The sequence below is a fragment of the Lathamus discolor genome, chromosome 9 (assembly GCF_037157495.1).
Source record: "Lathamus discolor isolate bLatDis1 chromosome 9, bLatDis1.hap1, whole genome shotgun sequence".
NCBI lineage: Eukaryota > Metazoa > Chordata > Aves > Psittaciformes > Psittacidae > Lathamus > Lathamus discolor.
This window is the reverse complement of record NC_088892.1, coordinates 16,567,437-16,584,303: the sequence shown is the minus strand read 5'-3', so window position 1 is coordinate 16,584,303 and position 16,867 is coordinate 16,567,437. Positions and strand designations below refer to the sequence as shown.

At 36.9% G+C, this 16,867-nt stretch overlaps 1 protein-coding gene across 3 annotated transcripts in view; it reads right to left on the bottom strand.

Moving 5' to 3' along the window:
* Window positions 1–16,867, bottom strand: part of DACH2 (dachshund family transcription factor 2) — a 285,743-nt gene that overhangs the window by 45,273 nt on the left and 223,603 nt on the right. For all 3 annotated transcript variants that reach the window (XM_065689268.1, XM_065689267.1, XM_065689265.1), the window contains exons 6-7: window positions 9,803–9,938; window positions 7,920–8,000 (exon numbers count right to left, since the gene is read on the bottom strand). In XM_065689268.1, coding sequence (XP_065545340.1) covers window positions 7,920–8,000; window positions 9,803–9,938 — 217 coding nt within the window. The remainder of the gene's footprint in view (window positions 1–7,919; window positions 8,001–9,802; window positions 9,939–16,867) is intronic.

Sequence of the window (16,867 nt, the reverse complement as noted above, 5' to 3'; positions counted from 1 at the left end):
CTGCTCTTATGAATATTTAATCACTCAGATGAAGTAGGAAAGCTTTAACTAAAGATGGTGTGATAGATGCAATGCAGAGACACAGCAGGCTGAAAGAAACTTCACTTAGGAGAGGAGATTCAATCTCCTGCTACAGATTCAGGAATTCTGAGAAGTTTTCCTTCCAACAGAGTACCCAATGACTGGCATATCCCAAATACAGCAAAGCACAGGTGTCTCTCCATCCATCTTTTTGTCAATCATAAGCACCTGCTACAATAAGAATATTCACAGATGTAAACCTTAGCCAATTGTGAACACTCACTTCCCAGTTGGTAGCAGGCACCAGCCCCACAGAGCGACCCAGGCAGCCCCTCTCACTGAGCAATTCCCAGCTCTGCCACCTCACTCACCTATATAGGCACATTAAAATGCTACCGTTAGCATCAGAATGATCATCCTCCTTGTTCTTCTCATTCTGTATTTTACAATTTACTGGGTTCTATAACACCTGTACAATGAATCTCACAATCAATCATTTTAGGTTGTTTAGCCTTTTGGCAAATAAATTGTTCCTATGACTGAGGTAAGTTGAGAGGAGAAGCTGGGAGACATTTTAGAAACAGGAAAAATCCTTGAGTATTTTGCACACTTTTTCCCCACTAAATTAATTTATGAAGAGCTTATAACATGAAAAAACCCAAACATAGTGTAGGGGGACAGTAAGGTTTTGGTTAACATAGATAATACACATTTTATTTACTTGCTGATTCTTACACTATCTCACCCATGCATCTACTTGTTACTGTATTAATATGAATCATTAAAAGAACATCAGAAAATTAATACTGAACTTATCCAAAGATGCAGGGAGTTTCATGGAAAGAATTCAAAATGGGCCACTTTTCTTCAGAATAAATCGCTTGTTTTAGAACAGCTGAAATTATATTGGTAACTTACTATTGTGGCCTCCTATCGTATCAGGTGCGATGCTTAATTTCCAAAGTAAAGCTGATAATACAAAAAAGATACTAAAAAACCTGTCCATTCCCAGAAATAAATATGGCTATAATAGCTGAACACCTAACACAGTAAATAGTGCTGTAGCGGTGCCCTCTGCCCCAACAATCGAACATTAGATCTGATTTCCTTGAAATTACAGCCTGAGCTGGCTGTGGTCTGGACCTCCTGATGTTCTGCAGCCCCGGCGGCTCCCGAGTTCAGTTTATGGGTCGTATCAGCTCTGCTAAAAAGATATCATGTAACTTCATCAATGTAATTCAATGCAATGTCTGAAATATAATGAACAACACATTTATTCTGGTTTCATGGCTACCTATCTATTTCAAAAGGATAACCTTTTTCTACTTCCAGTCCAAGGTTACTTCACTACGTTGTATGCACACTAGGGATTTATTACGTTTTATTATCAGGAATGTTTGTTCTAATGCAGCATGCACACAAACACTTTGGAGATGCACATGAATGTATGGTTTTGGGCCTCCTGTCACCTGAAACCTCAGGGCAAGCAATAAAGAAGGGAGCTCTTAATTGCCATCTTAATGTGACTTTTACACAGAAGGCAGGCAGACACACTCCACAGAGAGATCTTAAGATATTCAAAAGATCAAATTAGAAAAAAAGTCCTGGATACACAAAAACACTACAAAAAATACCACCCACCAGTGCACAGTGTGCTCCAAGGCTTCCCCATAACTCATGCTTTCCTAAGGCTGCTGGCGCAGGAGCAGACATGCACAGCATCCCCCTGTGAGCACCCCTCTGTGAGCACCCCTCCTGAGTACCAATCAGTAATTTTTCTCTCTTTTTTAAGCCTTTCAAATCTGATATAGCTCAATAAGATACTACTGAAAACTCAATTCACAGTATTGGAGGAAAACTGGAAATGGTAAACTCTGAAGAGACAACCTGACTTCGGAGAGTAGTGATCTTATTTTACCTTATTACTTGATGATCTTTAGGTCATTTCCAACCCTAACTATCCTATGACCCTATCATTCTATTTCTGTCTTACTTTATTCTTATTTCGCCATTTTATTCCATAGACTTACATGGATACCTTACCAAAACATTTGGTCCAAAGCCTTTTCAGTAAAGAAAATTTGAACATTTCAGCACGTCTGTATAGACACATAATTTGTAGTGTTTAGAGAGCGATACACTAAAGTCACTGAAATCCAATAAATAAAACATATTAATAAATTATATATCAATGTAAGAAACTGTCTTGGTCCATCTGCCAGGATAATTATGAAGCAGCTATTTTACTCTTCGGGAAAAAAAAAAGCATTCTTAAAAATCATTCTGCAAATAAAGATATAAAACAAAATTAATGTAGAAGATGTGACCTTGGAATACTTCATCAATATCTCTTTGTAATGGCCCTTGTATCTATAAACATTAGAGCAATGGTTAAACACAATCACAACGATACGAGTCTAGATTAGACACTTCAAAAATCAAAGCTTTGCTATTACTTTCTATTTACATGTATTGCAAATCTAAGTGATAATAAGAGTTTGCCTTGATTTTATGGGTTTTGGTGTTGGCTTTTCGTGTGGTGTTTTTGTTTTTGATTGATTTACTGATGAAAGATCACATTTTAACAGTTGTCAGTTCACTTGCAGGTTAAATTTAACAACAAAAAAACTTGTGGAAAAAGCCTTTACCCAGAATAGAGCACTGTGCTTCTTATTTTTCAGTATTCTCAGAAAATAGAAAGCATAAAAATATCTTGATTTTTCCAGTGAACATTTGCACTGTGCATGTCACTTAAGATTTTTTGGAAGAAGAGACCCTTGCAACCTTTAAACCCTTGTGTTATTGCCCCCACTGAAGAAATGACCTAATATAAACACATAGGGACCAAAAAGAACATGACTTCACTTCTAATTTGGAGAGTTTTTCATGTATCTCAGGAAGAGATTCATGAGCACATTCATGAAGAAAACTGCTTTTTTCTTGTTATATCTTTAATATGCAAGTATCGATACGTCAAAGAAACAGCACGATGAGCATTTGAAGTGTTGGCACCTATCGCACACTTTGTATACACACTGCGTGGTACAGCTTCGTACTCTTAGCTCTCTTATTCCTTGAGCTCTCCATCTGGATGCTTTCAGATTAATTGCTGGAAAAGTCCTCTCTCTGGAGGACACCCCCAACACCAGGGCCTGTTGCTGTTTCAGGTGTTCTGCACCTGCTCATTCTCCTCCCCTTACATCCTGAGTAACCCAGTCCTTTGGCAATGATTAATTTAAACAGCATACAACCTCTTTTCTGCAAATGAAATACAATACATATAGTTATTATTTCATTACTGTAGTCCCTGCCATCTGAAAATATTTTGCTCAGCTGACAGAAATGATGCAAAATTCCCATTTCCTTGAAGTAATAAAGGGAAAGGTGTTCTTTAATAAAATGGAAAGGGATAGCTGCCAGATGCCCAGCTTTGGAGACTACCGTTTATGGAAACATGAGACACAGCCTTTGAGTCCAGATTTGTACTCTGACGATGCAGACAACTGGGCTAAAGGAGGGCAGCATCACCCTGAGTAGCTCTGGGAAATTCAGAGCAAATCACTTTCTCAACAAATACAATCTTTATTTCTACTCAAAGGCTGCTTGTGCAATGGTTAAGTCTGGAGTTACTGGTAATTTATGACATTTTCTTACAAAATTTTACTCCAGTCCACTTCAGGTGAAGTGCAGCTCCAGCATCCCAAGTACCCATGTGAACACCCTAACACCCAGTCAAAGCACGCTGTGGTCACCCACATAAACTGCTTGCCTCACAAAATCAGAGCAAAGGGGCTGGCTAGGATGTACCCAGCTCTCACCAGGGCTCAGGACATGCCATGGGTCCAGGAGGAACAGCACCTGAGCAGCTTGTGTGTATCACTCCTGTCTGGAATAATAACCACCAGTGTTAGCCAAGGGTGCAATCTTCCAAAATATCAATCTTTGGCCAAATTCTGTTCCCACTGAAGACATGAACACTCACCTTGATTTTACAGTGGCAAGAGGTGGGCCAGTGCCTTTTATTACTCCATCCTATGTGAGAAGTTTGGAGTAATTCTTGTCATGCAGTCAAACAGAATAATTGTACTGGCATTTAAGTCTGACTGGAAGGCATGGCCAAATTCTTTTCTGGCTCGTTTAACCTTCCTAATGCCAGAATTCATATGCAGCTTTCTATAAAGCCAATACAGGGCTGTGTCAAACACAATCTTTTCCCATACAACAGAAATTTTTCTCAGAATATATACTGAAGCAGACGAATTTAAAATTTAGCTTCTGTGAGCAGTTGTGCAGGAAAAATGTAACTGCCTAAAAACAGACAGAGCAGGAAAGCCCAATCAGGAATAATTTGTGTTTAAGTTTCTGTAAACACTTGGGGCTATGGTCTGTGGATGATTTTCAAGGCAAAATGCTTGTGCACCATAATGGTTAAAGACATTTGACAAAAAAAAAACCCAGCAACTGCAGACTTATAAAGAAGTTGGTTGTCCTCTAACGTTAAGCCTCACCATATTTCCTAAAAAGATGATGAAAGGATGTAATTGAGAGTTAATGGTATTTCTCCTTCAAAAAGCTTAAGGTATGGTCTAACTGGGCTCTTACCCCTCTGCCCTGAGACAACCACCAATTCTGTAAAATCTGTCCCACCAACATATACAAACAGCTCAACATAACTGGCACAACCTCATGTTAACTGTCTTCTAAAGAGAAACTGTTAAGCCATATTCTCTTCAGCCCTAATTACCTTGAAATTAGATTGATGAGAACAAAGTGGCAGATTTTTTTCTGGTGCTGAGATCACTTAAAACAGGACATGGAAAAACAGAAATTGTGTATCCTGAGGGATATCACAGTATTTGTCTATAATCATTACAATAACTTCTACTGGTTTTTATGCTAAGATTTCACATAAGTATTACTACTGCTAAATTTTAGTTACTGAATTTTCATTTGTTGCTAACTTAATTGTTACAGAGTGCTCAGATTTGTAAAGTTATACCAAGGTGCCTAACAAAAACATGTTCAATATATGCCTTCAATAATTTCTTTGTTGTTTGAAAACTTCCAACTTACAGCAAAGCTGGCATTTTATGGCCTGCAGAGCTATAAATCATTTTTAAAATCATGATGATATTACTCAAAACAGATGTGAAAACATATGTTTGCTACGGTTGTATAAATCGCTTACTTGTCATACTTAATAAATGTTGATACTTTTATTTTAACTACACGCCTTCTTAATAACTTTGAAAATCTTTTCCATGGTAAATATATTTTACCTCAGTAAAAGTAATGGCAGGTTTTGAAAAACAAAGCTTGTTTTGTATACAAATTACATGTATGATCAACCCAGCACAGACCACACTCTTCACTGACTGTCCATATCTGACTATGAAAAAACCATTCAATATATCAGAGGTGCACCAGAGCCCAAACTAATTATACACAAGAGAAGAACAGTATTAGGAACAAAGGATCCATATGCGAGCAAGACAAATCATTGAAAAATAACACTTGCATGAGGTGACAGAGCACATACAGGCTGGGGATTTTCAGAAGCAGAGTACTGGCTCTGACCTACTGCTGAAGTCCACCAGTTACTGCGTGCTTGCATCCTGTAAACCCGAGATTCCTACAGCAACTCTAATATAGGTATGTCACATGGCCAAATGCAAAATCAGCCTGAATCTGTTAGACACACAATGTTGGTGCCTTTAAAATTTAGCATTTGTCCCACTATAACTTCAAAAGGTTTTGGTTCTGGAGTCATGGTATTATTTGAAAATGACATCTTTACTTGACAAAAAAAAAAATAAACAATTTCTCATTCTCATGTTTTCAGAAAAAAAACCAACCCTGATCTGTGCAGATCAAGTAGAAAACCAGAAACTTTATTCTACCTTTAAAATGATAAGCTAAAATTATTTTGAAGCACGTTTTTCTCATGCAGATGAATCTCTGAACACTGAGTTCATCCCAAAAAAATTCCCTTAAGTGCATGCAGAAGTAACACACATATAAAGACATATTTCCCAGTACCTAATCAATTAAAGATAATACTATGCAAAAATGTAGATCGAGAAATGAATAAACCTATGCAACTTCAATTTTAAGGTAAATTATGGTACACAAAATTTTAGCATCAAATTTTTGTGATTTCGTATATGTCACAAGGAACGCTCAGTGATCACAGGAGCCTGGGAATTAGGTTCACAGGTGGTGGAGTTTAAATTACTTTCACGCTTTTGGGGATTTCTGAATTGTCTTTTCTGATTCTTAAACTGTACCTTCCTTCATCCATCCTGCATGACAGGACTGCTACTACAAATAACTACATGATTTGCATCTTCGAACCCCATAGGATATTGAATTGTTTCACTGAAAAATGATCAAACATGAGGGAAGAAACCATGCATGGTTCAACAAACTTAAAATCAACTGCGCTTTCAGATTTAGATTAAATACGCATCTATCTGATTACTACAGAAATGTAATGTTTTAATTTTAGGAATAAAGGTATGGTTGGTAACTGTTTAGCCTCTGGTCCATAAATGCCAACAAGAGCCAAAGAAGGAATGATTTAAGCGTGATTATCCAGACAAAACTACCAAAGAATGGCAGAAAAGGGCTTTTCTGGGGTTCATGAGGGAAGTGCTAAAATGTCTAGAGAAACCAGTGAATAGGAAACAGCTGCTTCAGCTTTCAGAAAGAGAGATTCAAGTACAAAAATACAAAATATAAGGAGGAAATTTTAGATTCTTCCTCCCAAAGACTGGATCATTCACAGGCGTCTAAGGAAAAAGGCTGATTATACAAAACCATGAATCCGCCAAAGTAATTTTATGTAAGTCTGGAACCACAGGGTAAATGGAGCCTTAAAATTCTCTTCTGAGCTGCTCATAAATTTGTCTATACTTGTCTTCTCAACTTTTTTCAGAAAATACATCAAAATCACCTCAATCAAAATATAAGTCATGTTGTGTTTACATTTATGATAACATGTTTCATATTAACAGTAGACTTAAAAGTGCATTTATGTTTTCTCCTCTTTTGGTTGCTTCCTTCTCCCCATCTTTTTCACTCTGAAACCTTACTATCTCCCTCAGTTTATACCTTTGCAGTATTTTTCCAGTATCCACTTACCATTAGCTTTTTTTATTTCTTTATATCATTTTGGTTTTTTTGCAGGCACTCATGTCATATGGTGCTGTCTGTATGCAATGCCAGAACAAACCTCTTGCCTATTAATATGCAAGTATTTTTTTTTCTGTTATATTTGCAAGGAAACAAAATGCTGCTTCTTCCTTGATGTGCAGTCACAGACACGACGTGCTCTCCGTCACTAAAGCACTTCCTCAGGGCTTACCTGCATACACCAGCAATAACCACTTTTTCCAGTACACAACAATCACTGCAGGGAGAACCAAGCAGAGGAGCCACTGCCCTGCCTCTAGGACTGTCACTACAGGCCAAATGTCACTTCTTCCCTTGCTGCCCCTAACTTGTGAGTTAATGCAGTATTATTAGACACAAAAAATGGCTTGTTTCCCTCACCTAGGTACCAGCATTAGAGTAGTCTGCACACACATTCCCTGGAGGCAAAGAAATACCATGTGACTAATCACATATTTGCTAGGAACTTCATAAATAATTGAGCCGAAAGACCAGCAAAATATTAGCCCCATACTACATAAACCAAGAAGCAAAGACCTGGTTGCTTACACTTCGAAGGATAATACCATATAAATTCACTGGATACATTATTCTTTGCATTTAAGCACCTAGCATTATTAAATTTTTAAAATAATGCCACTGCATACGCAGAATCCTAGAAAAAGGAATACACACATAATAAGCGTAATTAAATGCCTGTGCTGGAAAACAGTCTGTAATTTTACCTTTCTCCTTTTGTACTTTTTTTAGGCTGGTCCCAGTTTCTTGATCAATGAGCTCTCCTTCCCTGCTGTTGGTCAGCATAGCTAAAAAAGTCAGAGTGCACAACTTTTTAACACCACCAGTAAAAAAAAAGCCAGAACAGCAAAAATATTTAATTATATTTTCTCAGTATTTTGGTATTTTAACATTTGTTTATACTATGTAAGTTCTAAAGCAATTGACCAATTTTGCTGTCCACAATCAACCATTTTGCTGTCCCAGTTTGGCACTTAGAGCCAAGTAAAATATGCACCAAAAGCAAATCTGCTCAACTTGATAAAACAAAAATACCAAGATAAAACCCAATTTACTACTGAGATGAATGTGATTTTTTTATGAAATGTTCAGATTCTCTAATTAGAGAAGTACTTCATAGGAACCATTTTGGAGATATTTAAGGATTTATGTATTTGTAATTATCTGTAACGCAGCAAATTTAAAAAATCCAGTTTGACAGCTAGTAACCCAAATTGATAGATGACAGCAAAACCCCAATACACTGCAGTGCTGAAAAAACCTCTTTACTTAACACCTGCAAGATCTGTGAGAGGTGTTACGTTTATAATTTCAGGATGCCTATTTTCTTTGTTCTTATTTGATTAACACATTTATTACAGAAGTTATTCCAGTCAGAACACTTGTTAAAAGCTTCATTGCCATATTTTAGGGAAAGCTATTTCTTTTTCTTTTAAATTGCAAAAGTGAAAACATACATTTATATGGATAAAAAACATACACATATATCTTTACAAATTTAAGCATTAGAGTTCAACACAGAGAAATGTTCAGTTCAACATAAATAAAACCTAGTTATCTTTCAAAAACTTTCATTTCAGCACCACTTCTGAAGCTCAGAGGCTTGCAGTGTGTGCAACTGCTGTGTTAACAACAGCTTTCAAAAGCTAGAGTGAGGACTAAAGTCCCTTTTTCACTCTTGTTATAGGAAGTCACATTTCTTGTCCTGCAGATTTCTAGCCCTATTTTACCTATGAATAAGCTGAGGGGAATCTACTTTCTAGTCTATGTCCTGTGTATGCATGCATTTAGGAAAATAGTACAGGTTCTACTGACTAGTTTGTGTTGAGCTAACTGTGCTATATAGTGCCATGGTGCTGCTGCATGGACCAGAGTCAAAACTGTAAAACCCCAGCAAGCAGTTGAGTAGTTATTTGACGGAAGTGAGGTCTGTGCTGACTACATGGACCGCGCTGTTTTTGTAGTTCAAATCTAGCTCAGCAGTGTCTGCATGAGCTCCAGCCATTCTGAAGACAACAGTGTTGACATACACTGACAAGAAGAGATGTTAATTGACTTGCCCTAGATCCCTCTTGGAAGCACCAGGAATAGGATCTGAACTTCCCTAGACTGAATCAGCATTTTAAACACAAGGTCAATAACGCACAGGCTGTAAAAGCTGTGGGGTAGACACCAAAAAAAAATCAGAAAGTCCTCAGCCTCATGGTGATGATGGAACGTGTGGGCATAAGGAGGTTTCTGGGATGGAAAAGCCATCATATAATCTGCAAAGAAAAAGATACCTTGCTATTTTTTCAATTCCAGGTGCCTTCATAGGCACTTTCATACTCCAGCAAGCAAAAGAATTTGGTTTTACCAGAGAAGGGGTGGTATCTTCTGTGCAAGGACAGATACTGGCATAGAGTGGATCTGAGGGGCTGGGCTCGGTATAGTGATGAACCTAATAAAACAAACTGTAGTGATGAACTTTCTGGTGGGTTTTAGCGAGTGCTTTCCTGAGTTTCCCAGCTAACAAATATTTGCCTCAACAAACTTCTAAAATTCTTGAGGTCAGTAAATGCAAAGAGGTGTGAGGCTGCAGAGCACTAACCAATTCTGTCTGGTGTGTTGTCCAACTGGGACGGTGAGCTGGACACGCTGCTGCTCTGATGGGAGGAAGCGTGGCTCCCAGGCCGCTGACTGTCTTCTAGAGATGGAGCTGGAGAAGGGCTGTCTTGAATCCTTTCCTTGGAACAGAAATAAAACAAGATCTGTGCAATTTGACTCATGAACTTCACTGAAGTTCACTGAAAAAATTGAAGCTGGCTTAAAACACCAATAATAAATGGCCTTTCCGAGATAAATAGTGAACTGAGAAAAACTGAAATGCCTTTTGACCAGTGTAGTCATCTACAGCTAAAAAGACTATAGCCTTCTGCATGCAATGTATCTGGGCAACAGCTTTTCATCCTCTTTGTCATGACAAAGCATTTGCCATGTCTTTTTTTTTTTTTTTCTGGGTAACTTTTTATTTTCTAAGTTTTTCACACATAGGAACATAAAGAATTACAGAATTATTAAGGTTGGAAGGTACCTAAAGAATGTTCTTTCATATTGTTCTCACAAAATACTTTTAAGCTACAGATAGGAAAATTGACATGTACAAGTCACATTCACAATAATAATCCAGATTTGGACCAAACTGTCACTAAATGCAGTTGAATTTGTAAACTCACTAGAATAGTACCTGAAATTACATCAGCATCTTCTCAGAGTAGCACTCAAACACATTTTAAAAGCTGTGGCACTGCTAAGAACTTCATTTCTACAAGAAAAGCATTACTGACTAACAAAAATCAGAATGTGCTTGCAAATTCTTATTTACTTGAGAAACTTTGATGTTAACCTCTAATATAAATATGCACAGTATTTCAGGTAAAGAGAAAAAAGATAAGAAATTCTAAAAATTTAGCAAAACTAAGTGCTGCAGTTCTGTGTATCTATACTTGCAGATTGCCTGAAGATACCATGGATTTTTCATTAGTAAAAATCCTTAGGAACAGGTTAGACAAGCATGGCATAGGTACTTATTCATCCTGTCTTGAGGAAGGCAACAGACTACATGACCACTTGAGATCCCTTCCAACCCAGTGCTTCCACATGTATAATTTTCTGAATCGATTAAAAATCCCAGTGCCCTTCATTCCTGTTCCCAGGACCAACAAAAAAATGCAAATCTGGTGAAAAGGACAGGTCATGACCTGAGACACTTTACAGATTTTTAAAAACCCTTCTGTGCTTTAATCCTCTGTTACAGACCCCTGAAGGTGCGGCTCCAAAGGAGAGATGCTAACGAGGGGATGCGTGATTTTACAGAAATCCAGAAACTGCATATTTGGAGTTACCTTCATCCCCGGCAATCAGCTGTTCCCCATGGAAACTCAGAACTGAAATATTACTTCCTTTTTTTTTTTTTTAAAGGGAGATCCTCTTACCCGCACCTCATTACGAATCACAATTACAGCATAATCTGGGGAAGTTGTCTCAAAGGAACTTTGCAATTTCTCTGCCTTCCTAACCTATTCTCAAAGATTTTTCATTAGGAATATGCAATCTGGCTACTGGGGGGCAACTTACTGTGTGCTTTGAAAATAAGCTCACTAACATCTGAACTTTTTATGTAGCTTTTGCTAGACAGTATCCTAAATCAATAACACAGCTTTAGGAAGAGAATGGTAGATTCTAATAGTTTTTCCACTATAAATAGCTAGCAGAATAGCTTCTGTTCATAACCTGTTGAGGCAATTCATTAATAACACTGGCAGTAGGACTGACATTTTAAGAGCATTCTGTTACCCATGAAAACCATCTCTCTAAACCACACTCATCTTCACATTTACAGATACATTTGAGAATGATGCGAAGGCAATATGAGATTGGATCCTCCTAATAACGAAGGATAGCGCTTGACTATTCCAATCACACCAGCTGAAAACGTAGCACTGAATGTGTTTTTAATAGGATAGTTATTGTACATTAAATAACAACTGAGGCTCAAGATCTTGTAACAGATGTGTATCTATTACATAGCTGTTAATCCTCTATGGATCTGTTTTCACTAATTATCTGTTATTTAATGAACATACAATAACTAATAAATCTTAAAGGGATATTTTTAATTGCAGTATTTTTGAATGCTAATTAAAATGTTTATTAAGTTTTAACAGATATGAATATATTATGTTGAGTTACAAGTTCTTAAAATTTTGGAAACTGAATGGTTTTAAATGAACAGTTTCCAAATTCTGGTGAGAAAAAAGTCGAAGTCACTGATTTTAGTCTCCTAAAACCATTAAAGAATGGTTTTAGAGGTTGCTGAGATAAAGCAGAAGAGTAAAACAAGAGTCAAGACTGTGGATGGGCTGCTTACTAAGTTGCTTGTACAAGTCATGTTCTTGCCCCAAGAAGTATTCTTCTAAATGATGAAACATACACCTGCAATCCTGAGTTTATAAATATTGTGTGTAAACAATACCTTTGTGTAAACAATAGCTTCCAAATAGGTTACTGCTAACAGGCTACAACTATGACTACAATTTTATTTGCCTGGCTTTCAGTTTTAACTGTCCTCTTTGGCGCTATTTTCCCTTTTTTTACCACAGTGAGCACTCAATTTACAATTAAGATACCATTTCGAAATGATTAATTTAACAGAAGAGTACATAGTGTAAGTAAATTTCATTGTCTACTACAGCCATGAAAATGAATAGCCAAGAAGAGGACATGCCAACTGTTCTGCAAAAAAAAACCCTATGAACAAATATGATTATGAATTAACACTTAGATATCACACAAACAGCCATATATGTCATCTTAAATGGAAGTTATTTGAGTAATTCAAGAGCTGATGATTTGGAAAAGCAAAGAATTCGAGCTCCTTCTGGTAACTGCATTTCCCATTGTCTCTTGCTATAAAATAATCTCTGCTTCAAGTAATTTGCCTTCAAACTCAGGGTCTTGGTTTGAAATGCTCAGACAGAAATAAAAGTGTCAAATAATAATGTCATTCTTAATCACACAGTGAATCACTTTCTAACTGAATTAGTTGATTATGTCATCTAACATCAGTTATAAAAATTTACATGTACAGAGAAGATACAGTTTTCTCTATAAGCAACAAAGGAGCTTACGTTTTCCCTGTATTATATGTACTGCAAATTAGGATAGAGTGTCATCACGTAAGACTGCATATGGATGGAGAAATTGTCTATTTCTAAATGTTTGTGTGGAAACGTGATGCTGAATTTCCCCCACTATAATGAATAACGCTATGAACAGACTTTTTTTTGCAAGTAAACAGATCCATTTTTCAGTCCTGTAATCAGTATGCATCTATTTAGCTACTTAACAGCAATGTGCTCTGGTTCATTAGGTAGCTACTGTTGTGTCTCAGCCTAGTTAAAATTTCACAGCAAGTTAATCTATTTTATTACAAATGAGAACACAAGTGATAATGTCCTCACCATTTTCCAAACACAGGGTTAACAGTATTTGTAACAAATCAATGAGGGCATTTAAATAGGAAAATTGCAAATCTAAAACCTTAACAATTTTTTTTACACATTGATGACTTCATTTTATTTGTCATCTATGTATTTTACAGCCTTGTTACTTTTCATATATTTTAATCTTCTTCCTTTTGAAAATAACTCAGTTCCCACTGGCAAGAGTGCTGTGTAGCCTGGTTCTACAGCAGATACACTCAGTAATAAAAAAGCATTTCTAAATAAAGTCCTATTTTCTCCACTTGTATTTCCTCCTATTCATAAATTTGCAAGATTCATATTCCAGGTTATAATGGAATGAATTATATATATAAAATTTGCAGAGAGTGAGAATTTTATGAAAAATGAAAACATTTCTCAAGATTTCACCTATTTATCTCACTACAGTACCTACTTTACCTTATCTTTTCTCTCTCCACTACAGAGCTGTAACATAAATTCTCAAAGAAGACTTTTGCAGTATTTAATCCTTTTGAAGGGTAATATATTTGTCTCACTAAAGATCAGTGTCTTGCTTTGGCTCAGAAACTGCAGCTACAAAGCTTGACATTGTTAATTTTAGTTGTGATTTAGGTTAACAGCACTGAAGTGATCAACTCTTCCAGTTTCTAGATACATCCTTGATTTCCCCTCAATATCCTTTTTCTATGCAGTGAGGTAGTATTCCACACAAATAACATGAAACACCACATGCCACTTGCATCCAGAGTAGGGTTTTTTTCTTGAAATATATATGAACAGCTTACCTATTTTTGACATAATCATCTTGACCTTAATTCCTTACCTCTGATTTTTTTATGGTATTGATCTTCATTTTGTGTCAAGAGTTTACAGAAATGATGCTGCTGGATTTTCCTTTATTTTTCTTTATTCTTAGTTCTAATGTAGCTGTAATTACTCTTCCAAATGTTAATCTATTAATGAGTTCCTAGAGGATTTAATGGCATTTCACTGCTGACAAGCAGGTTTTGGAAGTTTGTCTGAGTCCTGGATATTTTATTCAGACATTTATCTTGGTGTTTCATATTTAATTGAGGTGCTGCTTCTGTACTCTACAAGGGCTCTGCAGTGGCAGGAGAGCTGGAATTCGCCAGACCTTGCTAATGAAACAGAGAGAAAAGAAAAAACAGGGATTCTCCTGCCTCTAGGTCTACATTAGACTTTTCACCTATTGTAAGAAAGATTTAGAGCTGATGATCATGTTGGAAAAACAGGGAGTTCATAGGCTCTGGCAGAGTTAAGTTTTCCAACATTAATCTGCATCCTAGTTCCCAACTGGAATATTTCTTGTGCCTCACCTCAATCCCCCAGTGTTTGCCAAAACACCGTTCAGATTCACAAAACGGACCACACAGTTAAACAAATCTAGAAACCTGAGCCCCATGTCTCTGGAGGGGTTTGTGAAGCCAGAAGCAGCCAACCAGCAGAATGGCTGCAAACCTCCTCATCTCCTATCCCAGACCACCACAATTCCGTGCCTGTGACACTGCTGCTCCTATCTTCCTGGCTGAATTCCATCCTCAATAAAAGAGGAAAATAAAGAGAAGTTAAAACACAATTTCAGTCAGGAAAGAAATATTCTTAATTTTTATTTATTTTTTACTTAACACTAAGGCACATATTTTTTTCCAGTCAAACTTAATTGATACCAGTACTATTTGGATTCTAGTATAAAGTACATTTTTAACATCGTTCTGAAGTTTACAGTCTTTAACTAATGCGTTATTGAGAAAAGCAGTATATAACTGGCATTCAGGCTTTTCAAAGAAAAGGAATGATCCTGAAATGGTTAGCAGGAGCTGTGCTAAATCTGAAATGATGCCGGAGAGTGGCCTACAAGAAATACCACGATTAGAGTTACAATTTCTGGGCAAGAGAACAGTGGTTTGTATTTTGAATCATCTCAGTCTGGAAATGGACACATGCAAGGACTATGTGTGAGCTGGTCTTGTGAGCTACTTATAGAATCTCCAAGTGTTGTTAAGAACTGAAGATGAACAAGGTAAACAGCTGGTCTGAAAACTAAGATAGGATCTGTATGTCTGAAAGCCAGCTGGATTCCATTCATCTTTTGCAGTGCATGGGGAAGTCATTCACTTAAAAATATCTACTTTGCCATTTAAAATACCCTTTTTTTTCACTGTGTATATACAGTTGTTACAGTTGTAGTCAACTGGCAATTATTTTCCCACCAAATTTGAAAATTCATAAAAACTTTTCTATGTTTACTAATTTTTAATACCAGATGTTCACTTGCTAATTCCATTACCTTGTGACTACTTCCTATCAATTCATTAATTGCCAGCTGTTCAGCCAAACAGAAACCTGCAGCTAATACGATGGTATTGGTAAAGAGCCAAAGAGCTTCCTTCTTCACCATTTCTTAAATCAGCAGTCTCTGAAAACTGTCAGCCTTCACTCATACATTAAGATTTTACATTTACATTATAATTTGAATCTGAAAGCATAATACTGACTAAAATCGGAAAGGAACTGATAATGGAAACTTTCTACTTGTACCCTTCCTATGAATTGTTCCACCCAGTACTGTTACTGAGTGAAAGAAAGGCACTCCCAGGACTAATGATGATAAAGCTGTATCTAATCTGTGCTATAGCTATATTAGTTATTAATTACAAATACAAATGACTAAGCCAATACTAAAAAGACCTGAGCCAAACTAAAAGCTAGTATGTGCCTGACCTCGCAATATTCCCTTGCAAGCTTTGCAAAGAGACACTTCTTACTGTATTTTTTCAATTTCCAAGTGTAAGTATTCCCTGTTTAGTCTTTAACATAGCAACTAGGTATCTCAAGAGTTATCAAGCGAGGCATTCTTGGCATTGCAGGAAGAGGGATATGACTCCCTTCAAAGAAGTAGAGATCAGAACGGTATTTAGTGCAATTTGTAAGGACCTGAACATCACCCAACATAGCAGTTTCTCTGTTTCAGTGAATAAAAAGATACAAACCAGCACATTAACTTCGCCTTCACTACAAATACAGACACAGAATTAGCCTTATAAGAAGCAAACTTAGAAACACAAAATCACAGAATCATTTATGTTGGAAAAGACCTTTAAGATCATTAAGTCCAACCATATACCTAACAGTGCTAAATATGCTTGCTACTTTAAAATAAAAGAACTATACCAGCTGCCTGTGCTTAAAGTAAGCACAGCATCTGACCGAAGACTGCTGGACCATGTCTGTGGCCTGGAACAAATTCAGCAAAGGAGGCTATGTGCTACATGTGTTTTCTGCCCACACTGACGTAACGCTGTCTTTCAAACAGCTGACATTTATAGATACTACTCATCTTCTCATACAAATAGAGGCACAAGGCACAAGGCAAAATTCAGCCTCTTTATGCACAAGCTACCCCAGTGACTACACAACTGGAGCTGCATTACAGGTCCAGCCAGACCAGGGGCAGAAACTCTTGCCAGTCCTTCCTACTCACCTGCAAGGTATCACCAACTCAAATTACTGTTTCACATGTCACTCCCCCAGCATATTCTAGTGCCCATTTCAGCAATAACCTGCCAGCAACAAACACATGCTATGAAACAGGACAGAATAAATCTGATAATGAGAAAAAGATCTTAAAT